General features: G+C 40.0%; 2 protein-coding genes across 2 annotated transcripts; one reads left to right on the top strand and one right to left on the bottom strand.

Annotated features, from left to right (window-relative positions):
- The first annotated feature begins 643 nt into the window (after positions 1 to 643).
- Positions 644 to 17,110, top strand: LOC145910287 (uncharacterized). Its single transcript, XM_082997357.1, has 20 exons — positions 644 to 773; positions 963 to 1,150; positions 1,512 to 1,702; positions 1,852 to 1,966; positions 2,354 to 2,500; positions 2,647 to 2,752; positions 2,806 to 2,917; positions 3,210 to 3,317; positions 3,620 to 3,680; positions 4,485 to 4,570; positions 10,335 to 10,452; positions 10,796 to 10,917; positions 11,148 to 11,253; positions 11,495 to 11,688; positions 12,245 to 12,385; positions 12,656 to 12,854; positions 13,486 to 13,599; positions 14,629 to 14,877; positions 15,262 to 16,318; positions 16,849 to 17,110. Exons 1-20 carry the CDS (start codon positions 644 to 646, stop codon positions 16,977 to 16,979), a joined length of 3,675 nt encoding a protein of 1,224 aa, XP_082853483.1. The 3' UTR covers positions 16,980 to 17,110.
- A 906-nt stretch (positions 17,111 to 18,016) lies between these two features.
- LOC145911499 (ras-related protein Rap1-like) lies at positions 18,017 to 19,711 on the bottom strand. The gene is made up of 2 exons (XM_082998871.1): positions 19,010 to 19,711; positions 18,017 to 18,857 (listed from the first exon to the last, which is right to left on the bottom strand). The coding sequence occupies exons 1-2, from the start codon at positions 19,128 to 19,130 to the stop codon at positions 18,280 to 18,282; spliced, it is 699 nt and encodes a 232-aa protein (XP_082854997.1). The 5' UTR covers positions 19,131 to 19,711; the 3' UTR covers positions 18,017 to 18,279.
- Positions 19,712 to 20,307: the final 596 nt, after the last annotated feature.

The raw sequence follows: 20,307 nt of genomic DNA, 5'->3' as shown, positions 1-20,307 counted from the left end.
AACAAACAAAGCTATAGTGCTCCATCGTCTCGCAGTCCACATGGAATGTTCTTCTGGCACAATAAAAACAGACTATTCAGACTAAAAATTTACAATATGCCTGGCAGCAACAGAAACATGGAATGTGTTTGTGAAAGGCTAATTGCAATTGGCTGTCAAACCTGCGACAGAGATTCTCCGTGACGAAACTAGCTCCTCACAATCTCTCACGTTTTATCGATGTCAATGCCATTTTGCTGTACATATTGTCCATTTATGTGACCGTATAAAAACAATAGCCTTTTTTTCGGACAAAGTTGGCCTGATAGGTATTGACAATATAATATGTTGTAAAATAACAAGTTCGACCATGAAGTCGTTTTTAGTTATTGAAAAAATGTGCATGTCTCTTGAGACAAATGATATTGTTAGTCATATTGCAGTGTTGAAATCCGTGTAAAATCGTTTGAAAACATATGAACAATAGGGAAATCCCCAGATTTAGGCGCCTAATTTTCATGTTGTGAGAGAAAACCAAAACAATGTGAGGAATGTAAAGAAAACTCGGACGGCGTAAAGTATCCTCTTTCAAAACGTTTTATATAATAGCCATATAAATATCTCGTGTCATTTTGTTACATATTTTACTAGGCTTTAATCAGGCATGAAGAAAATTAGTCCAAACAAATCAGGAAATGATAAAGCTGATGTCAAACTGATTTTGCAAACTCGTTTTGGACATAAAACCTTTAAAAGCAAGTTGCAAGAAGAAGCAGTAAATGCAATTTGCACAGGTGAATGTTGTTGTGTTTGCATTATTGGTTTATGTGTGATAAATCACTTCACAGCATTATTTTTTTGAAACTGTTCATATGTATTTTATTTTTGTCGTATGTGGTGTTTTTATTTCAACCTAATGTTTTATTATTTTATTCCACAATAAATCAAGCTTTTTTAGTCAACAACAGTCAATTGTTTTTCAGGCAACAATGATGCTTTTGTGTCTATGCCAACTGGAGCAGGAAAATCCCTGTGTTTCCAGCTGCCAGCTGTCTACCTCAAAGGTGTTACCTTGGTTGTTTCACCTCTGATAGCTCTAATGCACGATCAGCTTCAACATTTAAAAGCTCTCGGCATATGTGCAGAAACAATCAATTCAAAACAAACCGCTGTGAGTAGAAATCCTTCACATCAGTTATCTAGGAATAAGCATTTGTTTCAAAACAGTTATAAAAAAACTATTGTGCCAAATTATGCAAATTTTCATGCTTCTAGTTCGTGTATTTGTTTTTTCCCAGAACAATGTAAGATTTGCAATTTAACAGAAAAAAATATTCATCGATGTTGTGAGAACTTACAATGATGTATGGTTTATTATTTATCAACACACAGTTTCTAGTTCTAAATTATTTACACATTTTTTAAAGCTAATTCGTGTGTTTGTGTCATAAAACTTAACAAAATTACACTGGAAAGAACTAACTGTTCATAGTTGGTGTGAATCATTTTTATAACTTGTTTGTACTTTTTAGGCAGAGAAAAGCCGAGTGATAGCTGACCTGCAAAGTCCTGCACCAAACTGCAGACTGTTGTATATCACACCCGAACAAGTAGCTACCAGTGCCTTTTCCGCTCTTGTTAAAAAGTTGGTTGCCAAATCAAAAATATCACTGTTTGTCGTTGATGAAGCTCATTGTGTATCACAATGGGGTCATGACTTCAGGTATGTGTATGTAACAGTATATGGTGAATAGATAGCAAATTAAAATTGTGTGTCTGCAGCAATAATGTTATTTCGTGTTCAAACAGCTGAAAAATTGTGCTAAAGTAGCACAGCAATGTTCAAATTTAGTGATTAAAAATTTTTTTCAGGCCGGACTATTTGAAGTTGAATCAATTGCGGGCAATTCTTCCAAAGGTGCCTTGTATTGCTTTAACCGCAACGGCTCCAATTAGCGTCCAACAAGACATCTTTAAATCACTACATGTATGTTCTGTTAGATTTGCCACCAAGTTTCAAAACCTGTGCAGTTTGGCATCTGGCTAAATCTTACCATACTGCAACCGTACCATGCTGACGGGAAATTATAGGGCAAAATATGATTTCCTGAAACTGCATTGCTTACCTACCTTCATACAAAGCAGGGCATATTACCTGAATAAAGAAAAACATTATCTATCAAAACAGATTTATCCCATAGCATACTTATTTATGAAATAATGATTTTAATGTGTTGTGTTGTGCGACTTGAGACGCAAAGAAAGCAAAGCAAACCCAGGCTGTAACGCGTTGTCCAAAACCCTCAGGCCAACCTGTAATAAATGTTTATCAGTACTTATATTTTTTTTTGTGTATTTTTGCATATTGACTTAGCTCAAGGACTCAACTTTGACTTTCAAGTCAAGCGTGTTTCGCTCCAATCTTTACTACGATGTCAGATACAAAGTGCTGCTACAGGATAAATACCTTGATCTGCAGAAGTTTTGTGAAATGGGCCTTGGTTTAAAACTCCCTAATGGTGTAAGTTATACTTCAGTGTGTTCTAGTTATTACGTTTTATTTTCAGCATTAATATTCCAAACGTTGTGTTTGGGTTGCTGCTGGGCATATTGTATTTTCGATGAATCGCCTTATCTGGCACAATTTAACAAAATTATTTTTTGCAGCGCTACAATGGGTGTGGTATTATTTACTGCCACAAGCGTGATGACTGCACTCTACTCACAGGACAGTTACTGAAACGGGGTCTTCTTGCAAAGGCGTACCATGCAGGTGTTGTTCAAGTATAAGTGGCGTTTTGTAACTGTTAACATTCGAGTGTTTAGGCTTAAAGGGCGCTGATAGAACGAAGGTGCAAGAAGAATGGTCAGAAGGGAAAGTTCCGATAATCGTTGCAACTATAAGTTTCGGAATGGGTGTGGACAAATCTAACGTGAGGTAAGAGCATGAATCATCATCACTGTGTTCTTGTATATTTTTGCACATAAGTAAATATTGGGGTGATCTAGAACACGAATAAAACCACAAATCGTGTCTTTGGATATTAAAAACAATGTATTTTTCGTGAAATTGCTATTAAAAGCGTATGCTAACGTTTCCAATCGTAAACTAAATCTCTCGGTATCGCCGCTGTATTTAGAACAGTTTTTGATAAAGCTACTTAAAGCATAGAAGGCGAAGTTTCGCATGCTAAATGTTGCGAATAGTTGAAAAAAATCGTTTTCTGCAGGTTTGTGGCGCACTGGACGATACCTAAATCGATGGCGGGATATTACCAAGAATCCGGTCGGGCTGGGCGCGATGGGAAGTTGTCCTACTGCCGGCTTTACTACGCGAGGTATGGTAACCGGTTTAGTGCGCCTATTTGCACACGAAGATGTGTCTCTTTGGTCACCGCTAAAACTTGCAACATGTTTTTTTTTTAAAGAAAAGACCATTTAAAGCTAAACACACACATGCGGGAATAACCAAAGCCGTAAATTGCGAGCCGCAAGCTGAAACGTCGGAAAGACGACATTTACGTTTTCAGAAATACTGTATAGTTAATTAAATTCCACATATCGGGTATTCACAAACCATATAAAAGCAATGGCCACAGTGAAATTTGCGTAACTCGGGAATTGTTGCTTGTGCTTTCAGGAACGACAGAAATGTGATCAATTTTTTGATAAGGAAAGACCTTAATAAGAAGAAGGAGAAAGTGAGTGCATGCAACATATATTACATGGGTCGGGCATTATATATTAAACCTAATGGCGCAACGCAGTGTCAAGGAAGACCAAAAACCTTTACCTGGCCCCGCATTTTTTTATCAAATTAAGCATCGTATTTCCACATACCGCCCATACCCATAACAATGTTTGAAAATATTAACATGGTTTAGTAGAAGAGCTTTTGACATTTTTACCCAAAACTTTACGTCTTGTAACATGCGTAACTGCAGTTATAAATTTCAATACAGCGAAGTGCCAGTTTTGCTTTGTTGTAACAAACCCGATAACGAAATAAGTCGTTATACGACCTATGTTAAACTAGTTGCATAAGTTATATATAGGTATTCTCGTGCTCATCAAAATCCATAACGTTGAGGTTTTAGTAAAATCAAGACGTGTTCACCTTGCTTATTCTCTCAAAGATTCTCCAGGTAGTTATTTACAATCGATCCTAATGGGTTTATAATTGTGATAAGTAAAATATGACTGCTATGTACGACGATAGTACGTAGTTTTCGTATTGAATGTAAGCTAGATTAGATTGCTGCCATACAAAGGCCCTGATCTACCCAATGAAAAGCGAAGGTCCCCCAACACCAGTATATCTCCAATATTCCGACTCACAGTCTGATGTTTATGCATTACCACAATGGCCAAGATTGCCCAGTCACGTGAGTTCAAATCCCACGTGAATTCATACATTATCCTCGCCCAAAGCGTGTTAATTAGAAGGCTGCAATTCCGCTAGCTCAGTAAAAACACCCATTTTGCAACTTCGTTCGTTCATTCAGAGCAAATCCGAAGAGAATTTTAAGAAGTATTCCAAAGTCATTCTGAGCAATTTCGAATGCATGGTCAAGTACTGCGAGGAAATGAGGTAAGTGATTAAACCGAAACTAAATAATTCAATCAGGACGCGGTGTTGGCAACATAGCGAGAGGTAATCATTGCAAATGGACTTTCTTAACTTCAGATGAAAACTTTAGGCTTCATGAATAATTAAGTCTGACTAGTCCGCGCCCAGAGTACTCACCTACATGCTCCTGTAGGGACATACTTATTTTATTTACACGTAAAACTCGAACTACTATAGAAAAACATTTACGAGGCGTCAAGTAAAAAGTACAACACAGCCAACTACACATCAAGTCGTCAATATTGCCCAAAAAACTGCTATTTTTCCAGATAGGCAAATACAGTTGTCAGAAAGTAAAACTCTGAAAATGAATTTCAAACGAAAGCATGACAACAATCAGTTGATGTAAGTTGGGCCTGACGAAACTGGGCTGCTTCTATTCATACTGGACGATTGTTACTGCGTTTGAACCGTAGCACTGCAGTTAGACCTCAGACAGTTCATGTACTTCCGTGTCTCGCGTATCAGCCTTGGCAGATCTCGAGCAGACGTGACAAATCTCCTTCTCCAGGCCGAAAAAAGCGGCGAAAACCAATAGCAAAGTCATGGTAATCACCACAGAGCAGGTCACTATCAACAGCCATACATGAAACTGGTCTTCAAACTTGGCTATGCTCCGCCGAAACGGCTCAATCTGACCAGGCATATCCATCGCACTTATATCCAACTGCTGGCAGATAGGCGAACTGCCACACGGGAGAGTCGAGCATTCAGTTCCCTTTTTCTCTTCATCTGCATAATGGCGGTTCAGGCGGTCGATATGATCACGTGACTTCGGGAATTCGCTGACCTCTATTAAATGTCGGAAGGTGTACACTAAAAAGAAGCGCTAACATTGACGTACAATAAGGGTCAAAGGAACGGGCATAATAGTGCAAGAACGAGGGATTGAACATTGCTGTCCGCAGAGAATTGCGGTCGAACGTGATGTTTAGTTGTAGTGCAAGCAATTGTGTATCAGATGAAAAATGCGAATAGGTAAAAACGAAAGCTTAGATTTCAAAGGGCGGAAACTTAGTCTCCAGAAGAATTGTGTACCATAAACGTGAAAGTCGCAAAGGCAGCAAATAGGTTTTTCTACACTATAAGGCAGCAATAGCATAAGTCAAGGCAGTGCATCTAGTACTAATTATGAAGCGCAACGTTAATATTCCAAGTAAGTACAATGTACCACGTGATGAAGGATTGAAGACATACACACTGTATCAGGCAAGGCACTGCAATGGGGCGAGAGAACACAATTGCACAAAATGATATTGCAGGATTTGTGGCTGTAGTTAAGGGGTGTTAAACAATGTATTATGTTTCGAAATTGCCCTGTTTGAAACGGAGGAATCTGATCCATTACTGAAGTAAGATGATTAATTGCATTTGGAGAGCGTTCATCAGATAAAAACAACTCTGGACGAATTTATGAACAAGTTCACGACATTTAGCATGACAAAAAAGGATGAACTCGGAACTCGGTCTTTTCTCACAAGTTTAAGAACTTTAAGTGCATTTTTCTTCATTGGGGTTTCGAACAGCTTTGTCGTACCGCTTTTAAAGAAATTTCCGGTCCTAATCTAACATATAGTTGAACAAAAGAAAAAAAAATAGCAATTGTATACCAGTGCAATTATTCCAAACCGTAAAGAATAGCCGTTCGTTTCTCAGCCAATCACATCTGGTCCATTGCGACATTTTCGTGGCCAGCTTGCACCTGGTTTCGCTTAGTTTTCTTCTTGGTGCTGCAGCAAGAACACAGACACTCGCAGCATGAATAGCAGAGAGCTATGCCCGTGAGAATAAGGAAGGTGCCAATGAAACTGATGAAAATGGAGAACCAAACGGTGCTGTAGGTGTCTTTGAACGGCTGCTGGTTCAGAATGTCGTCGAGAGTGAAGCCGACTACCCGATTGAGATGGCTGTTGAAGTCGGTGTTGAATAAGTTGGTGGCCATTGTCGGTGTTGAAGTCTTGGCAGTTTTTTTAGCTGTTATATTTACCTATGATGGCTGTGACATCTGAATGAATAAAGCGCATATAATGTAAGAGATACAGAATTCGTTCGAAGGAAAAGGTGTGAACGCAAGACATGATGCAATATAGAAAATACAGAGGGTGTGAAAATGGAACAATTGTGATTCTTAATATACACCGGGTTTGAAATTCATTGCAGTTGTCATGTAATTGATAATAATTTATACAGTTGTCATGTACTTGTACTGAAACTACGAAAATCAGATTTTTTCAGTGGATGAGCTATATGCTTTTTTACGGAAAGATTAATGGTGAACTAAATATACTGCAATTTATGTGTGCTGATGCCACAACAAGATCGTATACAATGACCGATCATATTCCCAAGGAGGAAATCACGAAGTCCTGCATCTTGTGTTCATTTGTGACTCCCTAATTATATCAAATATTAACAAACTTATTTGTAAACTCGGCAACAATCTACACATAACACGGATGTTTTCATCAATTGCAGCATCGGTTAGCTGATTGCCAACAGCACCCGTAAATAAACAGTGGAAGTTCATAGATACAAGCTTACGTATTGGCATTTCTAGCTATATGGAACACTTTAAAACAATACATACAACGTAAAATGTACGGGACACTATTTGCTGTTCTTGAAGACTACGATGCAAAGATAAAAGAAATCTAAGTAATATAACGTTTGGAACAATTTGTCAAGTTATTACAGCGGACGACTAGCAGCTACACATGATGACGTTGTCAGTCGTCGTAAGCGGGGTTGCGCTGGGTGGATCCTTTGCCGTTGTGTACTTTATTCTTTCCCTTGCTGCTTGACCGCCGGCAACAGCACGAACATACACAGTCGCAGAACGAGTAGAGAAATGCTATTCCTATCAACAGCAGAACCATTCCAATAAAACTTGCGAAAATCACGAACCAAGCTGTGCTGTAGCCGTCCTTGAAGGGCTGTATGGCAGTTATGTCATCCAGGGTAAAGCCCACCACGGCGTCCATCGTTCCCTTGAAGTCGGTGTTGAGTATATTGGAGACTGACATGGTTGTTGCTGCTTGTGACAGCTCTTAGCAAGTAAAAGTTTGATGCTTAGCAATACTTAGGGTCTGAAAAAAAACACTACGCTATTACGTCGGCACAAGGTTTGCAGGCACACAGTGTTTCGTGGTAAATGCATACAGTGTATACAGTGGACAGAAAGGCTTGAATTGGGACGGAAATGAATATTCAGGCTTGTAACATGCATAATTTAGCAAACAATCGGCTTTTACAAGCGCATTAGCTGCACAAACCACGCGTTCGTTGACCATATACTTCTAACATAAATTGTCTTCAAATAAGCAATTGCGCATTGTTTGTCAAGAACGAAGTCATAACCGTAGTATAAAAGTACTAAGTGAACACAAAGTGGACGTTACTGAATATTGCAATAAAAATGGCTTGAAAACGGCACCACACGTAAACATGTATGTCTGTACAAAAGACGGATAACAATACTTGGATGGCTTAGAACAGTGCAAAATTATTTCCTGCAACTAAACAAGGGTATTCACAGTGTGATAAATGGCAAGCGCGATGAACTACATAATTTTACAAGCACGCGACTACAGTACATAAATGTATTTTTTTTTACCACACATCTTCATAAACGGGGTTGACAACTGCTTTTTTGTTGCGCTTGGTTTTCTGTTTTTGCTTGACTGGCTTCTCTGCCTTCGGGACGCCGTTCTTGACCTTAGGCTGATCGGCGACGGGCACTATTTTCTTCACCTTTCTCTGCTGCTTGGGCTTACGACCGCCGGTGCTGTTGCAGCAGCAGCCGAAGAGCAGGGCGATGGACAGAAGCAAGACCACAGTAACACAGAATGTGGCCAGCATCACAGTAAAGGCGATGTGGAAATTGTCCTTGAAAGGATGAAAATTGTTGAAATGGTCCAAAGTTATGCCCGTCACCGCAGCTACTTGGTCGGCCATGGCCTCTAATATTCCTACACCTTGAGAAACACAAACAATGCCTTACTCTTAATGAAAAGCGTGCATGAAATCCGTACGAGGTTCAACTCGGAAGTCAAATTTGCCACGTATGTAACACGGCCATAGGTAACAATGGCTCTGGTTCGTTGCTCTTACAGACTGACCAACTTTTCCTAATTGACTTATAGGTACAACCTCAAATGCTTGAAAGTGACCCTGGCTGATTAAACACCTAATGGAGCAGTCATTCGCTGTAAAATTTGATACAACGGAATCAAAAACACAATATTATACAGCGGACTTCAGTGGCTAATCACATCCGTACAAAAAAACTAGGCCCACTCATGTTGGTCTGTCACATCGCGCGATGATTCAACTATGGAGATACGCAACAGAATTATCACCATACTGCAGCCGTACATCACATATAATAACAACGCTTACTGTCACTCATAAGCCTGCAGTTTAACAACAACCGCCTGCAAAGAGGAAACGCTCCATTGCGTATTTCACAAATTTCCTTTCAAATAAAACAGCAATGTTTTATTCTCCTACGCTGCTCTAGAACCAACAGATACGCTTGGCTAGTCATTCATACAGCTGAAGTTATTACTTACTGCGAGTATCTGAAGTACTGTTGCTGCTATTACTGTGGTACGTAGTGCGTGCACTATAACCGTGGGCTATGCTGTGTTCACAGCTTTCGCGGTAATCTACCTGGACTGTTGTTTCACCCACCGCGGAAGCAAATCATCTGTGCGTGAACGGCTCTTTGTTAATGACTGGTATTATTGCGCGTATTGTTTTGTCATTCGGTCCTACGCAACCAAATGTTGTTAATGTGGGTTGAACATTCGCAAAACCCAATTATGAAATTGGAAGAGTGAAACTTGGGCGCCGAACTTTTGTTTATAACACACTCTACAAAATCGTGTTTACTAACATATGATTCAAAATATCAGTACTAAATGCTGCGGAATTATGAGTATTATCAGTCTCTGCTTTCCAAATAATAACCTTTTTACACTGGCCGAAATCTATTTCTGTTTCACATCCTAAAACTTTCCGAAAATGCTTGCTTGCTGGCACCTTATTTACCCGTGTTTTGGCGCTGCCAGGCCTTTCATTCGCCAGACAATACCCCCCAACCTTTTTCGATTTTCTTCTCCATTTCAACGAAACACTCCGTTGTTTGTCACGAGCACTTGCGCCATAGAAAATCACTCAAGCGCGTCCGGTTGTTCTGTTGCGTCACAAAGCATTGTACAAACAAGAGCTGGAATCGTAAAGAGTGGAATAACCCATAAACAGGGCCTGGGCCCAATCACTTCTGTGAATTTTCAAATTCATTGTGTACACTGTGTTATGCTTTGAAAGCACTCGACATACGCACAGCAATGTGTCACAAATTAGTATTGATGTAATGACGCAACCACATGTGCCTGCTATGTAGTAGATTTTCAGGTGATACATTGTGCGGGCATTAATAAAATAATTGGCCAAATTGTCTTGCAGAATATCCAATAATTCTGGATAATAAATAGTTCGCGTATTACACCTCACGTGAAATAGAGTTCAGACCGAAAAAGTGTTTTGTCAAATACCTGTGTAGAGTTCATCGGGTTCAGCGACAACAGATTAACCCGCAATGTGTCTAAAACACTATAAACGAATCACCGACGCCGAGCATATACAATCAATTACCATATGTTATCGTCCTGCGAGCCCATTATAGCACCACATAAATAACAACTTGCATCACGACTTTCAGATGCCGTCACGGTGTGATTTCACGCTTCTTCGGGGAATCCCCACCGCGGTGTGACAAGAATTGCGATCATTGCAAGGAACCGAAAAAGTTGCTTCAGCAATACAAAGATTTCAACTCGGTGAGTTGGAAATGTGTACGATGACTGGATCGAAGACGTTGAAGTTGTCGTGGCGTTTGGCGTGTGCCTTTGGACAAATGTATAGTGTGATGCATTCCTACTGCAACAAAAATCACGAACATTAGAAGATGGAACGCAGTTTGATAGCTTGTTAATAATATTAATGATACAACTGCACCGGTATTTCAATCAACACATAAAGCCTTGTTTATCTTGGAAGCATTGTGGATTTTTCAAACTTTTAGAGTTTATCCTACTTGAATTAGTTTGTTTTGGGGTGTTTGTATTTTTACAACATTTAATGGGCAGCAAACGTCGATTACATTATTTTAATTCATCGCAGTTGGGATATTCAGAAGTCGGAAAAACTCGCAAAGCTGTACCCGATGAAATGGTTCTCTCATCCGCCGGCAAATACGACCCTACACTGTACGCTGGAGGAAGAAAAGGATACGGAATAGATAGGTGTCGTTATGATATACATCATTTTCATACCCTGTGTAGTTTAATAACATTTCGAGTAAAAACAAATCAAAACACAGATATATTCAGTCCACATGAAGGAACAGCTTTGTTTTTACCAACATATCATAGTGTAATCAGTAAAAGTGAAGGGAAATGTATAAATCGCTGGCTACTTTTACACAATCACTCAAGTTATAAGTTCTATATTTAGGATATGCGTTTATTTGCAGGACTGTAGATGATGACGATCGTTATGACGCAGGTGGTGATGACGCGGAGGGCATTGCGAAATCCGATTGGAACAAATTCTTCAAGGAACAGTTTTCCATGCGGAAGGTTCGTGCCATGTTTTTATGAACGTTAATAGGCTCCCACCTTTCACGTATTTCATGCAACTTCTTGCTTTTAACTATATGAGCGTAAGTCTTTACAATCTATGTATCCAACGCCAATATAACCTATTAAATGTACTTTATATTTAAAACAGAACAACTTCTATACATTGCTATTGTGCCGATAGAACGCACGTCAAAATAACTCCCACATTGTGGATACCAACCATTATAATATTTGTTAGGGAGCATCCAACGCCCCCAAGCGGAGACGGTCGAGCGACTGCTCTCAGGCGCCACCTGACGATTGTCCGTTGCGAAACGCGACAAGCACTCGTTTGCCGAAATGCAACTTGGCGACGAGAATGGGTTGCTTCGAACGACTGAGGGAGGCGCTCAAACAAAACCACACCGCGTTTCACGGCGCTACGTTCGCGAGGTACAAAGCAGTTACAGAACAATATAGGATATTTTTTCTGGGTATAGAGGATTCATAAAAACTCTCATACAACAAACTAATTCCAAGCTTTGCACTAAACTACCATTTCAGGGCCTGAGATTCAGGCAATAAAAACTGACAAAAAACACTTAATAAAAACTGTTACAAACGACTTCAAATAAATCAATGTCGGATAGAGCAAATATGAAACGTCCGTTATTGGATGCGGCTCGAATTTGTTTCTGGGAGTGGTATTGTAATATAGAATGAAGTCTTGTTCTACTATCAGACGCTTCCAACAATCAGTATATGTGTTGATATTCTCCATTTGTTGACACATTCCTTGCGTCCCAGAGTGATGTCGTTAATACCATGACAGAGAACATAAATTCATTTGATTCAGACAGGTTTCCTCACATAACAATTATTTTTTTAAACCACCTTTTGCCCTTTTTATATGAAATTAAGTGGAATAACGTTTGATTCAAACGTTCTTTTTGCTAGTTGCGACTTGTCATGTTAAATCGTTCGATAAAATGTTCCACACCCCTTGCAGGGAATGGTTAGCTCGGGGTGAGGCTGCCAATATGGAATACAACGTGTTCAGCGTCGCCACCACTGTGATGGGATACAGGGCAGCGGTGGTAAAACAAGTCAATGCCATTAAGAAGTTAACCGCTGACGTCAAATTACACAGGTATTGTGCTTTTGACTATTTTTGTGCATGTGAACCTGTAGATAGTTCATGTCTTTTTTTTTGTTATTAACGTACTACTGACGTTGGCTACAATCAATGAAGTTTTATTGAATAAGTTTCACAATGGGGATTTTTAAGGCAAAGAAGTATTTTTATTTTTAATCACTTCAAAAAATACGAAAAATTAGAAAAAACACAAACGTTTTTTTCAAATAAAGATTTTTGTTGTTAAGTTTTACTTAAAACTATAAAATCCGAATAAACTTTCAGCTGCTTCGAAAAAAGCAACTCAACAAACGAGGACACTTTGGGTGATGACGTAACATTCGAAGATGACGTACGAGGGGACGAAGAAAATTACCAAACATCGGCTTGTTATAAAGCAAAGAGACGTTGTCATGCTCTGACATCAAAACCTGGTTTCCAACCTGCCTCGGAGTTGTTTAAACTGGGACCACCTGATAGGCAGGTAAGAAATGAGTCACTTATTCCACAGGGGACCATAATTCAAATTGTCAGCAGTATATACTGGCAAGCGAAAAATGTCATTCAGACAACTGGAATCAGCCTGTTTGCTGGATGATACCAACGGATCTTTCCTGTCTTGTCAAGCACCGAAAATAACTCACAAAGAGTGATGGACATCAGCGTCAGTGCGATCAAAATAAGCACAGAAACTGACGAAGCCGTCAAGGCGAATTAATATTTCTGTGTAATTTTAAATAAAAGATTGCACTGACGCTGATCACTCTTTGTGAGTTATTTTGTATGTACTGGCATTTACGTTTTTTTGTTTTTATCAAAATGAGTCAAGCATTTCGCATTCTATACAGCAGAGCTTCTCCATAACTTTTCTGTTCTGCGATCGCATTTTCAAACATGTTTTTATATGCGACATCAAGTAAACAAATAAAAGCGTACAATATGGAATATTCTCTACAAACGCCAATTTAATCCGCGACCCCATCAGGCCCTTGGTTTAAGAAGCCCTGGCGACGTGGACAAAAATATACTGCTTTGTTTTGTTGATTTTACAAACCTGATGAGGATTTTTGAATCGTTTTTATCATCAACTTCTGGCAAACTTGAAATCATTTTAGTCGACGTCGTCGGAGGCGTTTGTGGCGGCTTCGTCTTTGCTGCAGGAAAGACCGGCGCTCAAATCAACGGGGAAGAAGGGACAGAAGAAGCGAAAACTTGCCTTTAACGACGTGGTTCGTATTCTATGCAAATAACTTCTAATTTTGTAAGTTGGTTTATTTTCGTGAAAAATGAACGTTTAGGTTATCACAAATTAGTTGGGATCTTCGAAAAGGTATTAGGAAAAAATAATTTGATAAAATTATAATATTACATCGGTCAAAAACATTAGGCAGCTTTAGACAATATTTGTGTTATGTGCTGAAATACGTCTACGTTGTAATATTTTGATGTGCGGCCATCCCTGGTATTTATTTCTTTTTATTTTGTGATTATTGATTATGGCGATGTTGTTTTTGTCGAGCAAATGGCCGATATCCAGTTAGAACAAAAGGTCATCAATGGACAGTATTACGAATAATAATGTAGTATTTAAAATATGGCATTCTTACCATATCTGTATATAGCAACATGGCTACCTGTGCATAGACCGTTGCAGTATTTATAGGACCGCAACTGTCCGCTGTGTCACATGTCACTGACGAATGGCAATGCAACTTCCGACAATTCATGGCAAGGTGCATGTAGCCTCCTGTCACGTATAGCCTACGTGTCAGTTGTCATGTGACAGCGACGTCACTCTCCTTGACAAGGTTTTCCCGTTTAGATTGACATTGTCTCATTCAGCTTCTCGGTTCACGTAAGCACAGACGACTGCTTTTGTTCTCAAACCTTAATACGTGAAACCTGGAATTGACTTTCTGGAAAAGAGGCGCATATTCGTTTCTATATGATGTCAATATAGAAACAACTTCACGCCAAGAAACAGCACCGAGAAAACTTGTAATATTGGTGTTGTTTAAGTGTGCTACAGTACACATGTTCATTGTAATCAATGATTTGTATTTTTTTAACAAATAAGCTTGGAGGCGAAAACTGAGCACGTAATTCCAAAATAAGCAGGTTTCTTGAAAACGTGCACATCTGTTTTTTTCTGAGACACTGCTTGTAAAAATAAACACAAGCCTTAGAGATAAGCACGACATGGTAACCCTGCTTACAACTCTCGCACGTTTAGTAAAGTACTACTCCATACCCTGCAGGTCCGGACCAAAACGGTTGAACGTTACATCACACCGGCACGAAAGAAGAGAATTAAAACCCCCGAAGATACGGAATTTCCAGAATGCGACGTCGACTTTGCTTCCGCTTCCGGTATCTCACAACAACCAATTCACACGGAAAATTTTTGCTTGAAGCAAGAAGTCTCGTCGACTGACCAGCTTCAAACCAAACGAGTAGAATCCCCGCCAGTTGATGAAACGGATGTGGATAACGGAGACACCTTCACGGTATATTAGTGATTTGAATGGTTTAGTTCAAATAAGATGAAGTTGTGACAATAAAATACTTTTACTGCGACACCTGCTACTAAAGCAGAATTACAATATAAAATAACCTTGTGTCAAACGCATTTATTGTTAAGTTTTCCACCTGTGTCACGCACAACAAGTGGCGTTAAAAAAGGACGATTTCGGAATGAAAATATTGAATGTTGTTACCTGCTACTAAATTCACTTTTGTTTCCGATATTTTAGTGCCCTTTATTGATGATTTTTTTAATCTTCACGCACGGCCGAAATACACTTCTTTTAAACGCAAATACAGTAATGTGAATAAACAACATATGAGAAAACATACTCATGAATTTAAACATTTCAATATTCCCCATCTAGGACGGCTTCCTACCAACGTTAACTCGAGAAACAAAACCTCGGAAAAACCGTTCGATCTCGAGTTGGTTCAAGAAGAATCCACAGACTACTACTTCCTCTCATGAAAAATCCACCAGCAACGCAAAACCTGACACCACTCCCTCATCCTCCCCAGCCACCGGCTCATCCATTCCTACGAGCAGTGACGCCTGCATCGTAATATCAGACTCGGACGAGGAAATCTCAAGCGAGAAGAGGGAAGTTGTGATGAAACCACTTGTTAAAACCGAACCGAAATCGGGATTCGAAACTCAAACAACAAAGATATGCGTGAAAGCTGAAGTCCCGGATGTTGCTCATTGCAGTTCGTCGGTAGTACAAACGACCGCCCGACCCGTTGCTGTAGAGCAAAGTGAAATCTTAACTCTTGGTGTTTCTGTGAAACAGGAAAACAAAGCAACCGATTACGTTGCCGAAAAACGACTTGATGACGTCGTTAATAATGAAAAAGAAGAAAATAATATAAAATCGCACACTTTAAATGAGAAACACAAGGAGGACATGATGAAAGCAAAGACATTGTCTGAACAAAATAGCGACGTAAAATGCGAAAATATTTCACAAGAAGCATTGGGCGAAGGTAGCAAGCCTCTCACTGTACCCAACCCTACCAGCGTAAAGCAAGAATACTTGCCACACGCCGGCATAGCAGCATTCCAAAAAGCTGCTGAAACATTGACGGCGGGATTTTCTGCAAAACAGGAGCCCTCGGCCACAAAACAAGAACCTTCAAACATAAACAAAATACCGAAAACAGGAGAAGAATCGCCTTGTGACGAGAAAATTGAGCCTTTTCCTGTTTCGGTTCGTTCTCGTCATTTCAGTGAAGAACAAGCGAAGCCGAAGTCCTCGAAGCCTCACACTGATTCGGGCAAGCTGGACGTGGCCTCCGAAGTCGTTCGTCGGCTTTCCCCGCTTTTCAAGGACGGGAGATTCGTGTCCAAGGAACTTTTCAAAGAATTTGCCAGAAAGCTGACTCACCTCCTCGACAACGACCGGCGTGTAAAAGAAAGTAAAGGTATGCGTTTTTGTTTTTTTCTTCTCGTGGCCACCGGACTATAGTACATCACGTGACCCTAAAATTTGTCGAACTGTGCGGACGTGAAGCAATGATACAACGTTAAAGTTTATGGTACAAGTTAACATAGTAATGTGATAGTACAATACGATTACGGATCTATAATGGACATACATACAGTCTCTGCTAACGAGTTGATATACGTCACGTAATAATAACGCCCCCTCATATGAGCATGTTACTAAATGCATACGAACTCTGTTGTTGTCTGAAACACGATATATTCATTTCACGAATTTCGAGTGGGCAGTGAACAAAACTACTATAACACTCATCGTTGTGTGTTTTGGTGGAAATATTGGCACCAGTAGTATTCCACAAAATTTGGGTTGCCTTAGTTTCACAGAATAAGCACTAAATTATTGAATTAGCAGAAACAAGGGCAATTGCTTTGTGAAAATGTATCGAACTACCTTAACAAAAACAGTATGTTAAACAGCTTTTTGCTAATCAAACCATTACGTTTTCAGTCAAGGCCATTGTCAAAGCAACAGTACAAGGCTACTTTGACCGCAGTGGAACAAAGCGTATCAAAGTCATCGACCTCGAACAACTCAACGGGTTATACGAAGCCGCAGTGCGCTGTAATGTACAGTTTTAAGCTAAAAGCGCCGAAAGTTGTTTTCGGGTCACCTTGAAAAGTCGTACTGACCCAAGGACACTTTTCTCATCGCAAAAATATTATTTAATAACTTCATTTCCTTGTTTTGTGGCGCGTCCACGGTTCATTGTCGGTGCTATTTGCGTTTTACATGTGGATTGTGTTGGAATAACAACATTTCTTCGCAAACATTGAGTCCGAGGACCTCTCGTATTGATACATAGTCACGTGTCAGTGGTAAAGCTTACAACGTCTACGCATCCAATGCAAAAATAAGTCATAATATTACATGTTAACATGTAATTATGATAATTATGATGATGCGCCAAACGACCTTTGATCATTTCAAAGGTTAATTTCTGTGTTTTCCCCTTAACAATATGAATACTATCGTATTCATTTATTTTGCAAACATGATTACCGACTTTGGTCTTGTGACGTTCTCGTTTTAATTAACTTATAAATCGGATATTAACCTAATTTACAATTCCAAACAAAGCTAACATTGACACGAGACTTCGTCTGCTGTGACTAACCTCAACATACAGCACACTGGCGCTATTTGAACGAAAGGTTAGGCCCTTAGTTTTGTAGTACAGTCGTGGCCCGGTGGTCCAACTAATTTACGTTTTGCTGATAATTCAACAGGTGTAGAAATCCAAAACTTCATGAATGGACAGTGCGAAGAATATATATAAATAAATAATATAGCGGGAAACCATTAATGTCAATACTTTATTCAATCGTTTGGCGTTTTGAAACCTACGTAACGCTTCACAGGGGACAGTGGGCACGATGGTCTGTTACTGCAGTTTTGGCGTGCTTTCTAAAATCGAAGTTGCTATAGCATAGGTTTGATGGTTACGACACGGTTTGTTGACAACATCGAAGGCATATTTCCCTATCTGTGAGCAGGAAGGTAAGCCACAGGGCATGCAGTTTGTCACCCTTAAAAATAGACGTTTGTGTGTGCGGTTCGGGCGCAAGCTGTCTTGAAACCGCCTTAATTTTGACATGGGAACACGACATTTATACAAATCTACTTTATTCATATAAAATGCGCTGCAACAATGCGCACACACGCCTGCGTGACACATACGTTTCCATATGTGTGGTTTCGTTGTAAAATGTAACTGTTATGTTGGTATTCATAGCGCTACCAAGTATTGGAGGTGTACGCGTTTATAAAAAAAAATTTACAGTATTGAAATCTGCTAACAACGGATAAAATAGGCAAGCAAAATGAACGCGATGTTTGTATCCCTCACGACAGTAGTTTCTCACGTGAATGCAACGAAGCTCATTGCACAATACAACATGCTTTAGTGGGTTTAATAGGTTTGTCACCGCCGTCTTCTCGGCTCGATTTATTGGCTATAGCTTGGTCCAGTAGCGCCTCGAATGCCTTTGGTACGTTGGCATTGCAGGTTGCGGCCGTTTCGAAAAATCCTGAACAACACAGCTCCTTTGAAAGTGCTTCACCCTCCTCGATTTCTACAGCTCGTGATAGTTTGGCGTCGTCAACCTTGTTACCCACGAGGATTACAGGAACATTTAGACCGACATTGTCAGGTTGTCCCGTTGGCGTTTCGGCAATTTCTTTTTCACTTCCCTCTTCATGCTGTTTTTGATTCGTATCCGTGCCGTTGCCGTCACTTTTATCCGGGTCTTTCAAGCCTTCGTGCAGTTTCTGGAATGCCACAGTCTTCAGGTAAGTGAGCGACTTCTTGTCCACCACAGAATAGACCATTACGGCGCCGTCGCACGGTTTCATCCCAGAAATGTCCGCCTGGGCCACATCTTTGTACGCACATACTTTGACTTCGTACTTGACGCCTTGGATTTGCATCTGTTTGTTTGTTTCCGTATCACCGGTGGCTAAACAACAAACGTTGAATAAAAACTTTTCCAAAGTTACATATACATAATTTTTGTTGCAAGATCTATCGTCTACAATTTATCCATGTATGCTACAAAGGTATGAACAGCTATGCGACTTGGCATGATAAATTTAATATGTAAAAGTTTACCATTGGCATCCCTCGGCGATATCCAACCTTTGGCGAACTGATGGGCGAGCGAATATTTTCCAACTCCCGATGAACCGACGATGATAATCCGCAAGGTTGGCAGCGTTTTTTTCTTGCCCATTGCCGTAATAGTATTTTTCACCAACAACACACTTGGTTATACTATGCAATGCAGCTCAATACTCCTGTGTCTGCAACCATTCACACATTATATATAACGCCCAGGAAGGTATTTTTTCTTTTTCTCGAGGTGTGGATCGCCCCTGAAGCTGTGATAACAATGGGGACTCTCTAAATAGGCAAGAAGAAATTCGGGGTATCATTATACTGGTGTTATCATATTGCTGTCGACCACCCCGAGGTCCTGCAATCTAAACTTGAACTTCCTTGTCAGGTCAATCAGCACACATCGGGTCGCAATGATAACAACTTAGATGAGGCGAAAAAATAAACGCCCCGACATGATCAAACTCGTTTGCGGTCCCTGTGAACACACGAATGTACACAAACAAACCTGTACTGCCTAAAACTCGAGCCATCCACGCCACATTACTCAAGCACAGGTCCGGTAATGGCTTGCGGCTTTAAAACCATATTGCAGAAATGCTTTTAATGGCCCCTGCCCTTATTTACTACATTGCCTTCTTAAACTAAGCGCTGCAATCACAATGAACGCGTTGAACATTTCTAAATGTAAGATCATCCCGACGAAACTGCTGCTGGCCTGCGCGCCTGGATTCATTTTCGCACATCGAGGACCAGAAAGTCTCGCGCGCGATGCGTGGTGCAGCTTCCGTCAATTTAACTACTTCCTCAATGCATGACGCATTATGCCCAGGCCATGTAGCAGTATAAGTTGCGTCGATGCAAATTCACCCGCAGCAGTTACTCTGAACGACTTCGAAGAACTGGTGATGATGTGCTTACGCCTACTGCACAATTGCACTGAGCCATTGTTTACCACAGAATTTTGCGTCATGCGATGAACCAGAACGTCATGCATGACAGGCTATTTGTCAGGTTACAAATGCCCAAAATGCGCTGGATAAATTGCACCATTTGTTACAGAAATTGTTTTTTTTTGATGCACGGAGACTGATCACGATTTTATTGTAAAAATACAATATAAAAATATTCTTCCGAATTTAACAAAACGTTTTTCATTTTTCCACATAGAAAGTATTCCATGGTGCAATTGTAAGAGATACAACCGTAACGGATATTTCATGAAATGTTAAAATAATCTATCATGAAACCATAGTAGGCCTCCTACTCATATACTATAATAAAACATAAAG

The sequence above is a fragment of the Ascidia mentula genome, chromosome 8 (assembly GCF_947561715.1).
Source record: "Ascidia mentula chromosome 8, kaAscMent1.1, whole genome shotgun sequence".
Lineage (NCBI taxonomy): Eukaryota > Metazoa > Chordata > Ascidiacea > Phlebobranchia > Ascidiidae > Ascidia > Ascidia mentula.
The sequence above is the reverse complement of the archived record's forward strand: the minus strand, read 5'-3'. Positions and strand labels throughout refer to the sequence as shown.